This window comes from Micromys minutus (assembly GCF_963924665.1).
Source record: "Micromys minutus genome assembly, chromosome: 1".
NCBI classification, from domain to species: domain Eukaryota; kingdom Metazoa; phylum Chordata; class Mammalia; order Rodentia; family Muridae; genus Micromys; species Micromys minutus.
In genome coordinates, this window is record NC_137969.1 from 108,526,964 (window position 1) to 108,544,404 (window position 17,441).

At 41.6% G+C, this 17,441-nt stretch overlaps 1 protein-coding gene across 1 annotated transcript in view; it reads left to right on the forward strand.

Moving 5' to 3' along the window:
• DTNBP1 (dystrobrevin binding protein 1) overlaps nucleotides 1–17,441 on the forward strand; it is a 90,046-nt gene that overhangs the window by 38,110 nt on the left and 34,495 nt on the right. The window contains exon 7 of the mRNA XM_080941192.1: nucleotides 14,192–14,214. Within this exon, the coding sequence (XP_080797318.1) occupies nucleotides 14,192–14,214 (23 nt within the window). The remainder of the gene's footprint in view (nucleotides 1–14,191; nucleotides 14,215–17,441) is intronic.

Below are 17,441 nucleotides of genomic sequence, written 5' to 3' on the forward strand. Positions count from 1 at the left end.
ACAAGTTATGGTCATCTCAAAGAAATCAGAGAATGCCTCTATCAGATTGGCCTGTGGACAAGTCTGTGTTGCATCTTCTTGATTAAGGAGTAATGGTTGGTGCAACCCCGGGCAGGGTGTATAAGAAATCAGAATGGGCAAGGCACAGGGGACAAGCCAGAAGGAGTGTTCTTTCATAACCTCTGCTTCAGTTCTTGCCCTCAGGATGGACTGCAAGCCATGATAAAGTCTTTCTTCCCCAAGTTGCTTTTGGTCATTGTGTTGTTCCAGCAATAGAGACCCTGACTGACACAGTGTAAGGTGTGCAGCTGTAAACAGGTAACACTCCGTGTTTCCATCGCCACCCCTTTGTTTTTAGCTGCTTGGATTCAAGAGTTATGTGAGTATTGTGACTTTCTTTTCCTATCACTGCAGGGTGAAATTTGACTGTTGAAAGAAAGAAAAAGAAAGGAAGGAAGAAAGAAGGGGAAAGAAAGAGAGAGAGGAAGAAGGAAGGAAGGAAAGAAAGCAAGGAAGGAAGGAAGGGAAAGAAAGAAAAATAATGTGACCCTTCCAGTCTTTAACAAGTGATTAGACTGAAAAGGAAGCCTGCCAACTGGAGCTGTAAAATTGACTCATGCTCTTTACTAGTTTCCTGGATAACTTTTACTTAATGCACTATGATTTATGCCATGAAATGAAGATGTGAAAATGTCTAAATGTACTGAATAATCCCTGGTGTCTTTAATACTATTGAAATGGCAGAGCATGTCCCTTATTAGAGATGAAACTTAGTCAAAAACCTCCAACTCTCTCCTTCATTAGTTGATTCCTAACTGTGACCTTGGGCACCAGCCATTTACTTCAGACTTTGATCTCTTATAAGGCTTTGCTTAGTCTAGAATGTCCTTGACTGGTATTATAAGGATTTCTAAAAATAACCTTGTTAATGAATTTAGATATGATAGATTTTTAATAATACCAATTATTCTATATTGTATGAGAAAGGTGGTACATATCTCACAGTGGTGGGACACACTTTTAAACCCATTAATCGGGACGCTGAGGCAGGCAGATCAGTTTGAGACTGGCCTGGTCTACAAAGCAAGTTCCAGGGGAGCCAAGGCTACACAGAGAAACCCTGTCTCAAAAAGAGGGGAGTTGGGAAGTGTGAGGAGGAAGAAAAGAGCAATGGTGTGTGTGATGATTGAAGACACAGTTTATAATCTATAGGAGACATTTCATAGGCTCTGATAGGTGAAATTTAAAAATGTCTTTTTCAAGGAAAGCATGATACTAGTGTAGATTTTCATGACAGTTCTAAGACTAAGAATTTGTGTGAGGCATTTAAAAGGTAAGAACTTTAAATTAACCAGTACTTTGGTTAGACTTTTTTTAAAGACTTTCTCTGAAAAATATATAGATATTTGTTAATGCTTAAGACATCTGTGTACAATATTGAGAAATGGCAAAGTATTTTATACCAGTCAAGTAAAACACTTGATTTATTATTATTTAAATTAAGATCATGTTTTTATTCTGAAGTGGTGACTCCTGATTTAATTCCGAGGTATAACACATGTGCAGTTAGGCTAGATGCTGTGGTATAGAGTAGAACTCAGGAAGAAGCAAAGGCCAGAAGATGGGAAACTCAAGGCCAACCTGGGCACAGGAATCCCTGTGTCAAAGAGATAAATAAAATATAATTTGAGTTACTTGGAATGTCCTTAGATAACTGGTCTTCATTTTCTCCTCTTTTCCTGGCTTTTTGCAAATAGCGTATCACAGCATTCTTAGCTGTAAAATAGAGGTGATGGGAATTTCTGGCAGGGTAGTAAAGCAAGGAGACAGTTTCAGTTTTTGGTTTTGAAAGGGCTAAGTAAATCTGCTTAAAACTGGCAGCCTTTCTGCAGCTAGCGGGTGAATATCTCTTCAAAGGAAACTTTTAAGAAGTAAATCAGCCTAGTTATTTATATGACTGTTGTATGTGTGGTAGAGTGTAAATAATTTGGTACAGCAAAACCAGAGTTGAACAGTTCTATTCGGACAAATCTAGGCTGTTTTTATTTTTGGAGAACACTAAAGTTATAAGGAAGTAAATTGTTGTAACTCAGAAGAGCAAGGCGAAGAGGGAACAGCTGTGGCAGAGAAGCATCGGTGTTCCTGAAGGTGCAGGGGCACAGCCGTGAGTGATCACGGACAGGCTGACTGGATGAGCCTGAGCGCTGAGGGAGGACTCAGACATGGAGTGTGCTGCTGTGGTCCTCAGAGCTCTGGAAAGGGGAAGCGAACCAAGAGCAGGAACTCTGTGAAAGGACGTACATGGAGAGATTTGATCCTGGCTTGAGTGAGTGGGGAAAGGTTCACTGGTCACTACATCAGAGGTGAGGACGGTAGGTAAAACTCTTCAGAGATGTTTTAGATCAAGACTCATGAATCTAAAGACAAGTTACTTAGCAGCACTGTGTACTGGCCCAGCTGGCACTAAGTCGAGCAGTCCTCTGAGGGGGCAGTGAGGATGGTCATAGGAAGTCGGAAAAGAAGACTCAGAGACAAAGGTTAGAAATCCGGAGGGACGTCCAGTCAATACTGCAGCAGCCTCAAATTTAATTCTCTTAGGCTTTACATAATTTATAGTCTCGTGGGAAACAAAGCCACAGGCTAACAGAAATAATTTGGTAAAATGTACACAAGCCATTCCTTCCCATCCCAAAAGCCTCTGTTCACCAAGGTTAGTAGAATCTTCAGCCTTGAGGCCCAGATGCACCTCTTCTTACTGTTTCCTGTCTCAGCAGGCTGGGAAATCTGCCAAGAGGCCCCAATCTCCTTGACTCTGCTTGGCAGGCAGACCTTTTTCTTCTTTTTTTCCCTCTGCTTCAGAGAAGCAGCAAAATGGCTCTCGACACATTAGAACTAAATAATTATTTCTGGGCTTACAAAGATGGCAGTCTCAAAGATGGCTGGTGCAAAACTGGGACTGTGAATTCACATCCGTTTATGCCAGCATGCTGCAGGCAGTCAGGGTTAGGGGGCTTTCATTAAGTGGTGGTATGTGGGATTGAGGAAGATGCACCCTGGCCTGCCCATTCTAATTAGTGAGTGTTCAGAGGTGCTGCCCACGTTCTTGGTCCACTGCATTTATTTGCCTAAGAGAAGAATGTGCCTCTGACTATCATGAGTGCTGATCAGGTAACTAGAGCCCTGGAGAATGTGCTAAGGGGCAGAGCCTGAAGTCTCTCCACTGAGGGCTGTGCAAAAACACAGAGCCTGGGCTCTACTGTGCTGCAGACAGTGTGGGGACATGTGTTCCTCTGTTCCTTAGAAAGCTTATGCTATAAAATAATACACACATGAATTAGTACATAAATGACTTTTAAATAAGAGGAAGAAGGAAGAGGAGGAAAGAAAAGTGATTTGTTCTTAGAATGTGGATATTTACCTAGCAAAATGCTTATCAGAGATGAGGAAATAAATTTGTTTCCAAGCATAAAAGAACTCTGGGTTAGCTCACACGTACACTTTGCTAAGAAATTACGGGAGAATACAGTCAACACGAGAGCCAACAACCATGCAGGAGCAAGTTCCACCCTGTTCAGGAGGGAGGCAAAGAAGAAGGCATCCAGGGTGATGGTGACCGCAACGCTGTGGGGCATTACCGAGTTCAGCAGTTGCCAAGAGCATTTGTCCAAGAGAAAATGGAACAAGCAGGTTGATAAGAACAAGCATATTGAGCAGTTTTCTAAGCTGTGGCAGAGAAGTTGATCAGATCAGTTTAGTGGTTGGTTTTGTTTTTCCCTAGAAAGCAAGAGGAAGGCAAAATTTCAAGAGAAATCAGTTTTCAGAACAGGCCATAAGAGCATGTTTCAGTTACAAACAGCATCTGCAGAATACTGTGATCCTTAAATGGAGAGTTAGTAATGCAGCTTTTTGGGGAGCTGGGCACAAGAGAGCACACTTATGTCAAAGGAAGGAGGGGGATTCAACCAATTTCATGTTATATAACAGGAAACCAGTAATGTTTAAAATAGGAAAAAGAACTTTATTTTTGGCATATTGTTTACAAATGCACCACTGATAGAAATATCAGGATTGAATGTGGTTCCTTGTGAAAAGCTGGACAGAAAGATGGAGTGAGCTGCAGCCGGGGATCAGTTTGTATTGTAAATAAACCCTCACAAGTGCTCTTTGCCTTGAGCAGTGAACATGTACTGTAAACACACAAATCAAACTTAAAATTTTCTTCCTAGCTGCAACATTCCTAGAAGTGCCTTACATGTACTTTCTCATCAAACATTCCATGATCAAATACAGTACAGAATCACTTGCCTTCCGTGTCAGTGTATTAAAGGCTCTGAGAATTCCTGGAGGAAAAGCATTTGTTTGACTCAGTGTTTCACAACTTTCTCCCTTATAGAACCAATTCGCATATAATACATATTAAAACAGGCACCTTAGTGTTCTGTTTAACAGTGAAAATTTAAAATATTGATAGCAATAAATGAGCTTGGGACTGGGGGAAAGTGCCTGGTGGGTGGCAGAGTTCCTGTCTTACAAGCATGCTGACCTGGTCTAGCCCCACAGCCCACATAAAAAGCCAGGCTTGGTAGCACATGCTCGGAACACTGGAGAAACGGGAACAGAGGATCTTGAAGTTGGTCTGCCAGCCAAGCCTGCATGATGAGCTCTGGGCCAGTGAGAGACTTTGTTTCCAGAAAGAGAAAAGGAAGGTAAACGGTGTGTGAGCAACAGTATCTGAAGTTGTCATCTCATCTTCACAGGCATGTGCTTGGCAGACACTTAACATGATACCTATCTGGGCTTGGTGGCATAAGCCTTTATACATAGGACCATCTCACTAGCCCTGTGTGATACTTAATATCATACATATCTAGGCTGGTGACACATACCTAAGAGATCACACATATACACACACTGTGCATAAGATAATTTAAGATATTTCTTATTTCCAAACTTCTGGATTGCTTAGCTTTTCCCTGCTAGTATACAGCATACCATTAGTACATCTTCAAAGTTGATTGTAAATACCTTATAGTTTTAACAGCCTTTTGTTGGCTTAGGGGCATACTATCTCTGGAGTCCAGTCACTGATACATCCAGACTCTGAAATTTGGTTGTTTCTTAGATCCTCTGTCCTATTGGTTAGAGCTGGTGCTCATATGAGAGGGAGTTATCCATCCTTACATTTATAGATTTATACATTTGTAGCTCGTGGTAAGCATTATGTCCTTTTCCTTGGTTTCTTTCATGGCAACATGTGGTCTGACTTTAGAAATCTCTAGAACAAAGGCTAAGTGGTGCAGGCGAGAGGTTTCACATCACATGGTATTGAGCAGCGTGTGCTCAGCCCAGCTTGCCAAGCTCCTGACATGACTGCCCACCTGGCCTGCGTAGGTGCTATGGTCAGACACCTACCTGCATGTGTACCTCGAGTGCTTGGATTGGTGGGAGCATGCCTGGCAAGAGTGTGTCTTTGCTTGCCTTTGCTGAGAAGAAAACAAAGGAAATTGGTGTCAGGCTCCAGGATAAAAATGGTTCTAAACCAAAACAGGAGGTTCAGAGTCCTTCCCAGAGGGACAAAGGGAGTAGCTGGGTTCCTGTGGCTCTGTTGTGAACTTGGATGCTCTCTGGAAAGTGGGCAGGACCACTCCACTGGGGAGGCGGAGGCAGCAGGATCAGAACTTCTATCCTTGGCTTTATGGTGAGTTCAAGGCAAGCTTGGATTACATAATATGAAAAAAAAAAAAGAAAAAAGAAAAGTGGGTCAGCTGATCTAAGGCTACCGCCGTGAAAAGGCAGTGTGGCTTTCTGCAGCTACTCAAGGTGGAATAATAGGGACCAGATTTAGTCTCCATGTGATATGGTTAAACAAACAAACAAAAACAGACAACAGGAGTGAGGTAATGCTTCTTAAATCGCTGGAGTTTGGACAAAAAAATGATAGTGTTTGGCAGGTGAGTGAGCAGTGTGGTGGCTGTTGTGCCTGCTGCCAGGGATGTGGTGGAGAGAGGGTCCCAGGAAGAGCCTGGCTGAGCTGAGCACTCACAGCTGAGCCCAGAGAGGACACCGAAGTAACAAGGACAGAAGCTCAGGGAGAAGTTCACAGAAATCTGCAGAGGGTTTTCCCTGAGCATTCATCCACCTACCTATGACAACAGGAGGGGAAGTGTCCGGAAGGACTCAACAGTTGTTGGTGCTGTTCTGTTCTCAACAGCTAGATGAAAAACTCGGAACTCCTGGTGCCAGAGGAAGCACCGCAGTCAGCAGAGTGATTGCCTCCTGACTGAGCATTGCTCTAGACCTCTGTAACAAAATCACCGGCAAGCATCCAAAGGGCCAACTGTTTCCAGCTCAATTAACAGTGTCTCAAATAAAGTTCATGAATATTTATGGGAATACAAAAGTATCTAGTGCTCAAGATAAATCACAATGTCTGGCTTGTAATCAAAGATTACTAAACGGCCATATTGAAGAGGATAACCCATTAATCAGAACCATTCAGAACTGGCACAGATGTTAGAATTAGCAGACAAGAGCAGTATAAATAGCTTCTGTAACAGTATTCTGAAAGTTCAAAAGGAAGGTGGAGAGAGGCTCCATGGTTAAGAGCATCTGCTGCTTCTGTAGAGGACCCAGGATTGGATCCCAGCACCTGTAACTTCTGCTCCAGGGAATCTGATATCCTCTGGGCACTGCACTTGTGCACTTACTCCACCACTATAACCATAAATAAAATGGAAGTTCAACAAGTAGAAATATGGAAAATATTTGTAAACGCCCAAATGTAAGGCTCTTCTCCATTTTCTTCTTTGATATTCCCCTCTCTGTGCCACTTTATGACAATTTATTGAATTAATTCTGGGTGGTTAATTAAAAGTACCTAGAAACTCCCAGTTTACTACATTTAATGAAAGTTTATAGTCACACTTGCTAGTCCAGCAACCTCTTGAAATTATTGGTAATTCTGTGGGTTTGATAAATATAACTTACATTGTCTTCCAAAATCAAACCTGAGCCTACAGGTTGACTTGCTCTAAGTGTCTTAGCAGGTTTTGTAGTCACAGGGACAGATACAGTTAGAATAGCTCCTTAGATCCTTGGACTGACTGGATATTCATTTTTTGAAGAGTTAGTATTTGCTTGTTATCAATATTAAAATGTCAGGACCTGACAGTTCATTAAAGATAAATGCTTAAATAAATCGTCTTACCATATCCTTTCTCAAACTTTCCTCTGTGTTATCTAAATGCCATTCTGTAGATTGGGTTTGAAAAATGTTTTTCTGCCAAGCAGTGGTGGCCGTACCTTTAATCCCAGCACTCTGGAGGCAGAGGCAGGCAGATCTCTGAATTCAAGGCTAGTCTTGTTTACAGACTTCCACAAGGCATCTAGGGCTTCACAAACAAATCAAGTCTCAAAAACCAACCAAACAAACAAAAATGTTTTACTTTACAGAGCCATTTGGATGACATAAAACTCTCTGAAATGGAGTGTAGTCACAATGAGGACACACCAATCTTGAGAATATTATATTGACTGAGCTGGAGGTGACTCAGGAGTAGAACATTTGTGTAGTATGTCTGAGGCCTAGGTTCTATTACCAGGCACATAAAAAAAACACATAATAGAGTAGGGGCTTATTGAAAATCAGCAAAATAGAATTGACTCAGGTTTGATAACAGAAATTCACTCTGTACGTGCTTACACTTTATGGTTTACAAACTGCAATAACTCTCAGTGTCTCTGAACCAGTTTACTAAATCTGCAAAGATAGTTTGGAGCTTACATTTTATACCAGTTCTGGTTTGTTTGCTTGCTTGCTTGTAAATGACATGGTCTTATGTAGTCCATCCTAGCCTTGAACTCCTATCAGTGGTGGATTTTGAGTTTTCCCCAGGGCCTTAAGTGTGGAGCTACTTCTTCCAGTGTTGAGCTGTGTGTTGTCTCCCTGCATTTGCATCTGCCTTGCTGCTCTGACATTAGTGACAGGAGAAGAAATGACTGTAAAGGGGACCAGTGCTCCTCCCCTTTGTTCCAGCTGGTTCTCACCACCTAGGTGCTGTGCTCAAGCACACTGATAGTGGCTCAGACTTCTGTGGCTAAGGCGTGGGTCTCTGTGTTGCCTGCCTGTGCTCTTTATGGTCTTTAGTTCTAGCTTGGAAAAATGTCATTGCCACTGTTTCAAAAGACAGGAATTTATTTATTTATTTATTGGCTTCCACAGAGACGTTTTCCCTTCACTGAGCATCATTTTAAGTTTCTTGAAGTTGTAGTATGCTTTGGTTATAACAGTTTCAGTCCTTGAATTGGTTAAAAATTATATTGTCATAAAATAACATTATTTCTCTTAAAAGAAAATTAAAATTATAGGTAGATCTCCGGTTATTGCAGTTTAGATGTATGATCTATGATGGGGGGGGGGGGGGTTGGTCTATGCTTTAACTTGGATTAATGGAACTTGGAAAGTATACTTAAAGATAAATACTGGACTAGTTAAAGGAAAGGTAAAATATTATACCTAAGGCATTAATATGCCTCTTGAAACAAGACTAATGGATGAACAAGGTGCCCGGCATACCATAGTTAACATTTTACCTAGTGGAAATCATAAATTTTGTGTCTTATTAAAATACTGATAGAGGACAAATGTAGGGTGTGCTTAAATGTTTAATATATATATTTTTTAACCTTTTAGGTAACTAAATCTATTGATAAGTCAATTCTTAATTACTCAAGCCTCTGAAATTGGCCAGTTTGGATTCTCCAGCACTGTGTTTTCTCTAACCTGTGTTTTCTCTGTTATAGTCTCAGCTTCCTTAGACAGGCTTCATTGTATGAGAATCTCTTAGATTCTTATATTTTTTCTGTTACTTCCTGTCCCCTTCTCAGAGTTTTACCTATCCTTGCTCATCTACCACCCACTTGGTGGTCATGGTTGTTAGTGTGGGAATCTCTTTACCTTCTAGACACTAATACTTTGAATTCCAACAGTCATCTCAAGATCACCACGCCCTGAGATATCTTCCACTACAAAACTTGGATGTTTCCAGTCAGATGCTGCCATCTACAGAGTTCTGCAGCCATAGTCATAGGGGTCTTGGTGACCCTTCCTCCTCCGCTGTCGTTTCTACTCAGTCACGAGTCCAGAGTAGCACTTCTTTAACTTCACCTGTGCTTTTGTGTCTTCACTGTAGTCCTTTTGACTTCAGACTCACATTTTGGTGACTGGCTTTCCTGTCAATAATCTTTCCCCAGTCTAATTATATTACTGTTATGATCATTTAGTTTTCTAAAATGTAGGTATGTATGATTAAGATAAAAATTAAATTAAAACGATGATATAAAAATATTCCTTAGTCTTTAAAGCATAGCTTTTCTCATGAAACAGATTTGGAAGTGATTTTTCTTAGGCCTTTTACTAGAATATAATAAATATATAGTTTATTGCTATCACTAACAAACCTATTTCCTAGTCTTTCATTGTCTTTTTTGGAGCACATTTTAAAGATTGCACGTTTCTTTGTTATCATATCTCTACGAATCTTTTCAACCTTAAATGCCTATGAATCTAGGATCGTATCATCTTATTACTTTTATGCTGAGTTTACACAATATAGATTGTGTGATGTGTTTTTATGGAGAGATGTGTTTTCTCCCTCTAGCTGGGAGTGAGAAAAACCTGTGCTTTTTCCTTCCCCTGCCTTGAGGCCTGTGGAGAAATTGCCATTTCTTTAGGGTCTATTATTTTAATTGTCTGAATCTTTTGTACATAAAAGTAATGTTGAGGGGTGATTAAAGGTTCTTAGCTGAAGATTTAATCTATGAGGTTGGCCAAGTTGCTTTTCCTGAAACAAGAAACGGAGGGACTCGAGGCCTCTCATGGCAGCCCGGTACTTGAGTGCAAGCTGGACAGGAGAGCTTATTCCTTCTCTTAAGTATCACAGCTACTTTTATAACAGAGTTCACCAGAGAAGCCTGCTTCACAGGCAGTGTGCTCAAGGTAACACCACACACGGTAATGCTATTTTTCTTTAGAAAAATTCCTAAGCATGGGAACGTCTCATACTCTTAACTACTCTCTAGAAATTGAGGCAAGCCGCAGGCAATCCTATATTCCTTCTTACAGTTATTTCCATTCCAGATTCCCTTCTTGAGAAGTATCAGCATTGTTGTATCCCCCCTTCAAAAATTGATTATGTCCTCACATAACCTTAATTAAAACCCCAATTTACGCTTACCTACTAAGTCAGTCTTTATCATCACAAAACCTTGCTGGCTCTTAGGATTTAGTGGATAGTGTCCCAGTTCTGGAAGGGGACTAAATGGGATCTATTGTTATGGGCTCTGTATTTACTCTTCCTCCTGTTCTGTATTGCATGTGGCCCACAAGCCTTTGAGTGCTTCAGATAAGTAAGGGGTGTTTTGAGGGATGGCCTCTTTCTGGGTCCAAGACAAAATGCAAACTACAAAGAAAGTCTGGCCCAGGCGAGTCAGGAAAATCAAGTTAATCTCCATCAGAAGCAAATTGCATCTGACACTTTAGCTTGAGCAGTAAGTTGTCCTTGTCCAGTGGTTGATTCTGGTGTGGGACACAATAAAAAGGAATATTGTTTGGGAGGAGTGCCTAGAGTCACTTGTGTTGGGGTCACAGGGTGTGCAAATGATGATGAAAGAACCACACAAGTCAGAAATAAACCAAAAGCAACTTTAGTCACTGCAAGGTTGGGGAAATGCTTCTCCTGTTAAGGTTGTGTCAGGCTTGGGAGCTGATGACGACTTTGAAGGGCCGGAACAGCCTCCTTGTGAAGCATAAACCCACAGCAGATTTGAGTGGATAATAAGGAAGGAATTTGCAAGTTGAGGGTTAGTTCTTAGTATGGTAGATAGCAAGATGTTGGTTGAGGTGGGGCTAATGGAAAAGAATGTAGGGCCTGGGGATATGCAGCAGGGTGGGGATGGAGACCAGTGCTTTTAGTTACTCTGGGCGCTTAACTTGGGTAGTCTTAGCCACAGTTTGGTTGCTGTGAAAAGGCACCATGACCAAGACAACTCTGTAAGAAATTATTTATTTGAGGGCTGGCTTAAAATGTCAGAGATTTAGTCTATTATAGTGGTGACCCTGGTGGCATGCAGGTAGGTGCTGGAACAGAAGGTGAGAGCTGTACCCTGAGCTGTAGGCAGGAAGTAAGAAAGAACTAGTCCTAGCATGGGCTTTTGAAACTTCAAAGCCAACCTCCTAGTGATACACTACCTCCACAAAGGCCACACCTCCTAATCCTTGTAATCCTTTCAAACAGTTTTACTCCCTGTGCCCATGGAAGCCATTCTCATCCAGACCTCTAAGCTTGGTTAGGCTGCTGTTTTGGTTAGGCTGTGTTACTTAATGGAGAAGTCCTGCTGGCCGGGACTGAAAACCATTCTGGGTTGCTGAGTGACATGGTGCTGCTATAATTGCAAGGCCACTGATATGGAAGCCTTTTTTTTTCTTTTTTTTCTTTTTCTTTTTTAAAGGTTTCACACTATACAGGCCAGACTAACCTTGAGCTCACCGCACTCTTCAGACTCCCCTAGGTCCTGGGAGTATAGGTGTGAGCTCAGCTGCGGGGCCATGACAGTGAAGGATTCCTGATAGAGATAATTTGAAACCTTGGGGACCCTAAGGGACAGTGGGCAGCTTCCTAGTCTACCGGGAAATCAGGCCCCTCTCACGTAGCTTCAGCCCCCCATAGTCCCTGGTAGGTCACGCCCCAAGTCCTTCCATGAATGCTCAAGCCAGATCAGTCACACCCCAAGACCCTCCTCGCACAGGTGAGAACATGACCTTGGTCACATAAGCTCAAGACAGAAGCAAGACCACACCCACAAATATGTAGATGAGGTTTTCCCAAGCTCACCTGTTGTTAGACTCTGAAGCATCCCAAAACTGTATATATGAAGTCTGTTGGAATTAAAAGTGTGCAAGAATTACTCTATCAGAGAGCTTGGCCTGTGTCCCAAGGCACAGCAGAGACAGAGGCAGGGCAGCACCCGCAGCAGAGATGGCAAAACGGTTTTCCCCTTCCTGCCTGTGCTTTCTCCCCTTCTCTTGAACCTGTGCACCAGGTTCTTGAAGCTGGGCCAGGGATCTTTGTGTGAGGCCTCCTGAACATAGGCCCACACACTGCTAACTTTAGACTTTTGTTTTCTGGTGAACTTGCTGGTTTTGGGATAAAGTCCCTGTACAAAAGTGCAGCTAATGGCTGTCATACTGTCATTTTTTCTCACTGGATCCTTTGTGGATTCCAAAATGACCCCAGAAAAAGATTTTACAGTGAAATTTAAAAACAGAAGCCGACTTAGATTTCTTTTGCCTTAAGGTCTGGGTAACAGACAAGTCAGTATTGGATCACTGTTTTATTTATTTATGTTAAAAGATGGACCCTTGCTCTGTGGTCTGGGCTGGATTCAATCCTTTGGTCCTCCTTAATGCTAGAATTACAGGTGTGCACCACCATACCCAGCTAGACCCAGAATTCTGTAGAAAACTCTTTCTTAGATAGAAGGAAAACTGTGTGGGTGTGTGTGCGCACGTGCCTGCTGTGGAGGTTAGAGGTGATGATCAGTTCTTTCCTTCCATCATGTATGTTCCAGAAACTAAATTCAGGTCATCAGGCATGACAGCAAGCCATCTTGCTAGCCCAGTGTAGGGATCAATCCTTTTAATGTTACTTTAGGTTTTGTTTTTGTCAAGGGAATGAAAGCCACTTGGACCCATTTCCTGAATTTTCAGATTGCCTTCCCTTGTAAGAAAACTGTTTATCTGTCTCCCTTGTCTTCCCAAAGAAGAAAGGCAAACCCAACCGTTACTGGATTGTGAATGTTCAAACAATATAACATGGGAAGAAGCTAGCTATAGGAGATGCCACACCAGTTTTATCAGCCTGGGTATGAGAGACACCTTGGATTTTAGCTTTTAATGGTTTAAAAGTCATTTTAGAATGTTTTTTCTGAGACCTCCAAATGCCAGGGACAATTAATCCCATTCTAGGGCTAGACCTGTTTGTAGGTCAGCTATAGAGGATGTTCCTAGCATACTAAAGTATTTGGGGCTATGTTAATCTGGAATGTTCTACATAAAAGTCCCTGAAATTCTCTAAATCACTTCTAGTGAAGATTGTGTCACTTGTGCATCAACATTTGCCATTCCCAGGCTGTCTTAACCCCGAGAAGGGCTGATGTACTAGAAAGTGGAGAAAAGATCTTTATAAATGCCTGTTGCACAGAGATTCTCCTGAGTTTGATAGTGACTTTGTGCCAGCCACCCCCCTCCCGCCCCTGTAACAAGCTTGTTACCCTATCAGCTGAATATTTGTTGGCACAGTGTGCTTCTGGTGCTTCTCTGTCCAGAAGGCCAGTGAGCAGCATTGTGGTTAGTTTGGGGTGTTGAGTAGAGTTCAGAGTGCACCTATATTTTTAGTAAGACCTAGAGTGTAAATGACAGGAAAGCTAGTCTTTACTAAAGAAACCTTCTTCCTCAGATGTCCTTATTAATACGGATACAGGGAAAACCATATAATTACAAAGTTGTAAGAGAAAACTGGGATGTAATTTGCTGTGACCTCTTTGTCACAGAGTGTTGATTTTATGGAGCATTATCTGTTTCTTCACTGGGCATTGCCCAAGGAATGTAAGAATGCATGTTAGCATCCTTAATTGACATTGACATTCAGCAAACCAGAAGTTGCCTAGAGGTGTGTGGCTCTTCCGGGGCAGGGTGAGCTGTGAATGTCCGTCTTTCACATCGTTTTCTCACTCTTCTTCTTTGCTACTAAGTGGAGAAATAACTGCTGCCATTCTGGTGAATTTTAGTTAAATGCCTTAAAATCTATTGTTTAATAATTATCAAAATTATAATAAGTGTTTTTCTAGTTTTTTTCTGTATGAGATGGACCACATATAGCATTAATATGTTCTCTGTATTCTTACATTTTGTTTTTGTAACTTAAATTTTAGTAGCATTTTTGAGCCATTAGGAAATAAGAGCAGAAATGAAAGCCATTACTCCAGTCTAATTGTGTTGATATTTTCATATCATTTTATATGTTTATATGTGAATGTCTAAAGCTATTCTGGGTATTTTAAGTACATAAACTGTGCAAGAGCAATTTTCAGTGGGGAGGATTTATTTTAAATTTGCTTTTCTCTTTTCTTATAGGAAGGAGCTTGAAGCCTTCAAAGGTAATTCTGTGTTTAATTCTTCTCTTCCAAATAGCTGAGGACTGATGTTGGATGCTGTAGCTTGGTGCTAAGGACGTAACTCCTTTCCTTTCCTGTGAACGGGGTGGTTTATAGGAAAAGCAGAAGTTAGCATGGGACTGTGTGTAAGTTTTAGTTATTCACAGTAAGTTTGAAATTCTGATTTAAGTGCAGCCTAGGTGCTGTGTGAAAGTTTGTGCTGATATCCCCTGGAAGAAATGTTAAGCAGGTAGAGTGCTAACTCTGAGTTGTTGAGCCTCAGGGTTTCAGAAACTGGTTTGTGCTGAGCATAGTGTATCTGGGTCACTGTAAGAGGAGCTGGGGAGGGGCTCAGGATATGCCTATAGTGTCATGTACTTTCAACAACTGGGGGTTTACTTTATCAGAGATGGGTTCTATTCCTAGACTGTTTTGTGACACTGATGAGTTTTTTGACCCTTGGCTTGGTTTCTCCATCTGTAAAATTAGAGATTTTGATGAAACACATTCTGAGATTCTGAAAAGCAAACCAGTGCTACTTTTATCTTAGAGGAGCTTTTTAAAGGGGGCATAGCCAACAATTCTAGGCTGTGCTGCCCCATACTTGCTCATCTTAGTTTTTTTGTTGCTGCTGCTGTGGTAAAGTGCTGTGACTAAGACACTTTATAGGAAGGCTTTATTTGGTTCCAGAAAAAGAGAGTATATAATGGCAGGGGAGGCCTGGCAGTAGGAATCTGAAACAAGAAGCTAAGAGGTCACATCGTTAGCCACAGACATGAAGCAGAAAGTGAACTGCACATGGGCTGATGATGGGAACTGTCGAGACTGCCCGTAGGGATGTATCTCCTGCAGCAGTGCTGTATCTTCTCAAACCCCAACAGGCTTTGCCACCAACTGCCTGGCTCTGGAGGACATTTCTTCAAACCACCACTCTGGTCATGGGGAATCTCTAGTAAAGAAACCTACAGACTTGCAGCAGTCAGAGGCCCTCCAGTATGTTCCTTCCAGCTGTTCTTTACTACTAAGTCCACCGAAACGACATTCTCAGAGACTCTACCAGAAACAGGAGTAAATGACCTGTTGGCTCTCTTGTGGTCTGCAACATGCTTGTTACAAGTCATGAAAGCTTGCACTGACCTACTGAACAGGCAGAAGTTTTCCACATGTTGTTACCAGTGTGCTTTATATGTTAGGATGTTTCAGAAAATGGATACTCTTCAAGACAAAGGTCCTAAAGGCTTATTCCTACTGTGGCTGTATTGAACAGACCCTGTATTTTTTTTTCTCCATTTCTGTTTTACCCACTGTGGTCATTAAGCTAGTGGTCAGTTGTTGAAGATGATGGTCCCTGACCTCGTGAAAGTATTAATGGCACACTCTCATGGCTTTATGTAACTATGAGCCTCTGTTCATGGGCATTGTTTCTCAACAATTGTCTGAATGAAATAATATTTGAAATCCTCATCCAATGCCTCTTTGCTTCTTGTTTGTTTTGATTGACCAGGTTGGCATTTCTTATATAATAAAGAGAAAAAGCCCAGTCAAGCTTACAGTAAAAGACAAGCAGGCACACATGTTATATAAAGTGTCAGCTTTACTTGCATCTCCCTACAGCATTTTGTCATAGTGTGTTGTTCTCAGAGACCAGCTGTTTGCAAAAGGCTAGCTAGTATTACGTATTGCTTGATAGAATAATTCAATTTAGGATGAAATATCTTGTTCATACACACATTTCTAATTTTGTACAATATCTACACCAGGTCTATCCACAGAACAATTTGTGCTCTTGAATGTGACCAAACCCAAAATTTGCACTTTATGTAGGCTTTAAGTGTGTTTTAAGAATTGCTCTTGTGTTGGGGACAGTGGCATGCACATATACTCCCGTGTGGTTAGGAGGTTGGGGTAGGAGAGTGAATCCCTGAGCTCCAGGAACACAGCATCACCAGCCTGATCAAAGACGGGAGAGCCTGTCTTGAGAGAAGGGGTAGGGAAGGAAGGAAAGAAGTTTACATATGAGTGTTTGGCCAACACTTTAGAAGTATTAGGCTCTAACAAGAAAATTAACTATTCTTCCAAAATATTATGGGAAAATGTTTTAAAAATTCACTCAAACATGTTATAATCCTAGGTTTTTTTTGTTTTGTTTTTTAATGTTGCTTTGTTCTCCCTTTTGAGACTTCAGGGAAGCAAGAGGTTTTACTCTATCCAGTTGTTTACTCAGCCTAGCAGTCATACTTAGAAGCCTTTTCAAAGTTGGGGAAATGAAGGATTTGGTGGGAAACCACAAGATTAGAAAGGACAGAGCTGGTGATGTCCAGGGTCTGGCTCCGCCCTCAGAGCTCGCGAGGCTAGGGAGATGTCTGCTGTGGCATGAAAACTCTTGTTTGAATGTTGGTAGTGAGAAGACTTTTTCATTCCCCAAGTGCCACATCCCTTTAGCTTGGTGAGGAGTTTTAAGTAGTAAACAGTAGAGGAAGGATGGGATTTTCTTCTCCAGAGCTAGAGTTTGTCAGTAAGGACTGGAAAGGGGGCTTTACACATGCTAGAAAGGTATTGTCCTTCTGAATTCTGCCCCATCCCTGTGTACGTACTTTAAGACAGTCTCACTAAGTTAGCTAGGCTTGCCTCGAAATGCATACTCTATTTCAGTAGCTGGAATGATAGGAGTTTGCTACCATATTCCCAAGAATAAAATTTAATTTAATTTTTTTTTTTTTAAAGAGACTGTCTTACTATGCTGAGTAGACCAGGCTGGCCATGGATTCACAGAGATCTATCTGCCTCTACCTCCTGAGTGATGGAATTAAAGACGCTTGGCAGCATACTGTTGTTTTTATTAGTGTGTGTGTGCGTGTGTGCGCGTGTGTGTATGCATGTGATGTGTGAGGCTGTGCGTGTGGAGACCAGAACACAGCCCTGTGAAGTCTGTTTTCTCTTTTTACTTTTATATGGGCCCCAGGTATCAAACTCGGGTATTTAGGTTAATTTCATTTTACATGAAACAATATTTTGGTAACATGAATGTATATACATCATGTGTGTGCAGAGCCCACAGAAGTCAGAAGAGGGTATTGGGAACTCTGGAACTGGAATTACAGAAGGTAGTGAGTGACCTGCCATGTAGCTGATAAACCAGATCCTCTGTAACAGCAGCAAGTGTGCTGAATTTCTGAGCCATCTCTTCATCCCCTAGTTTTAAAAGTAGGCTGTTAGTCCATGTATAAATC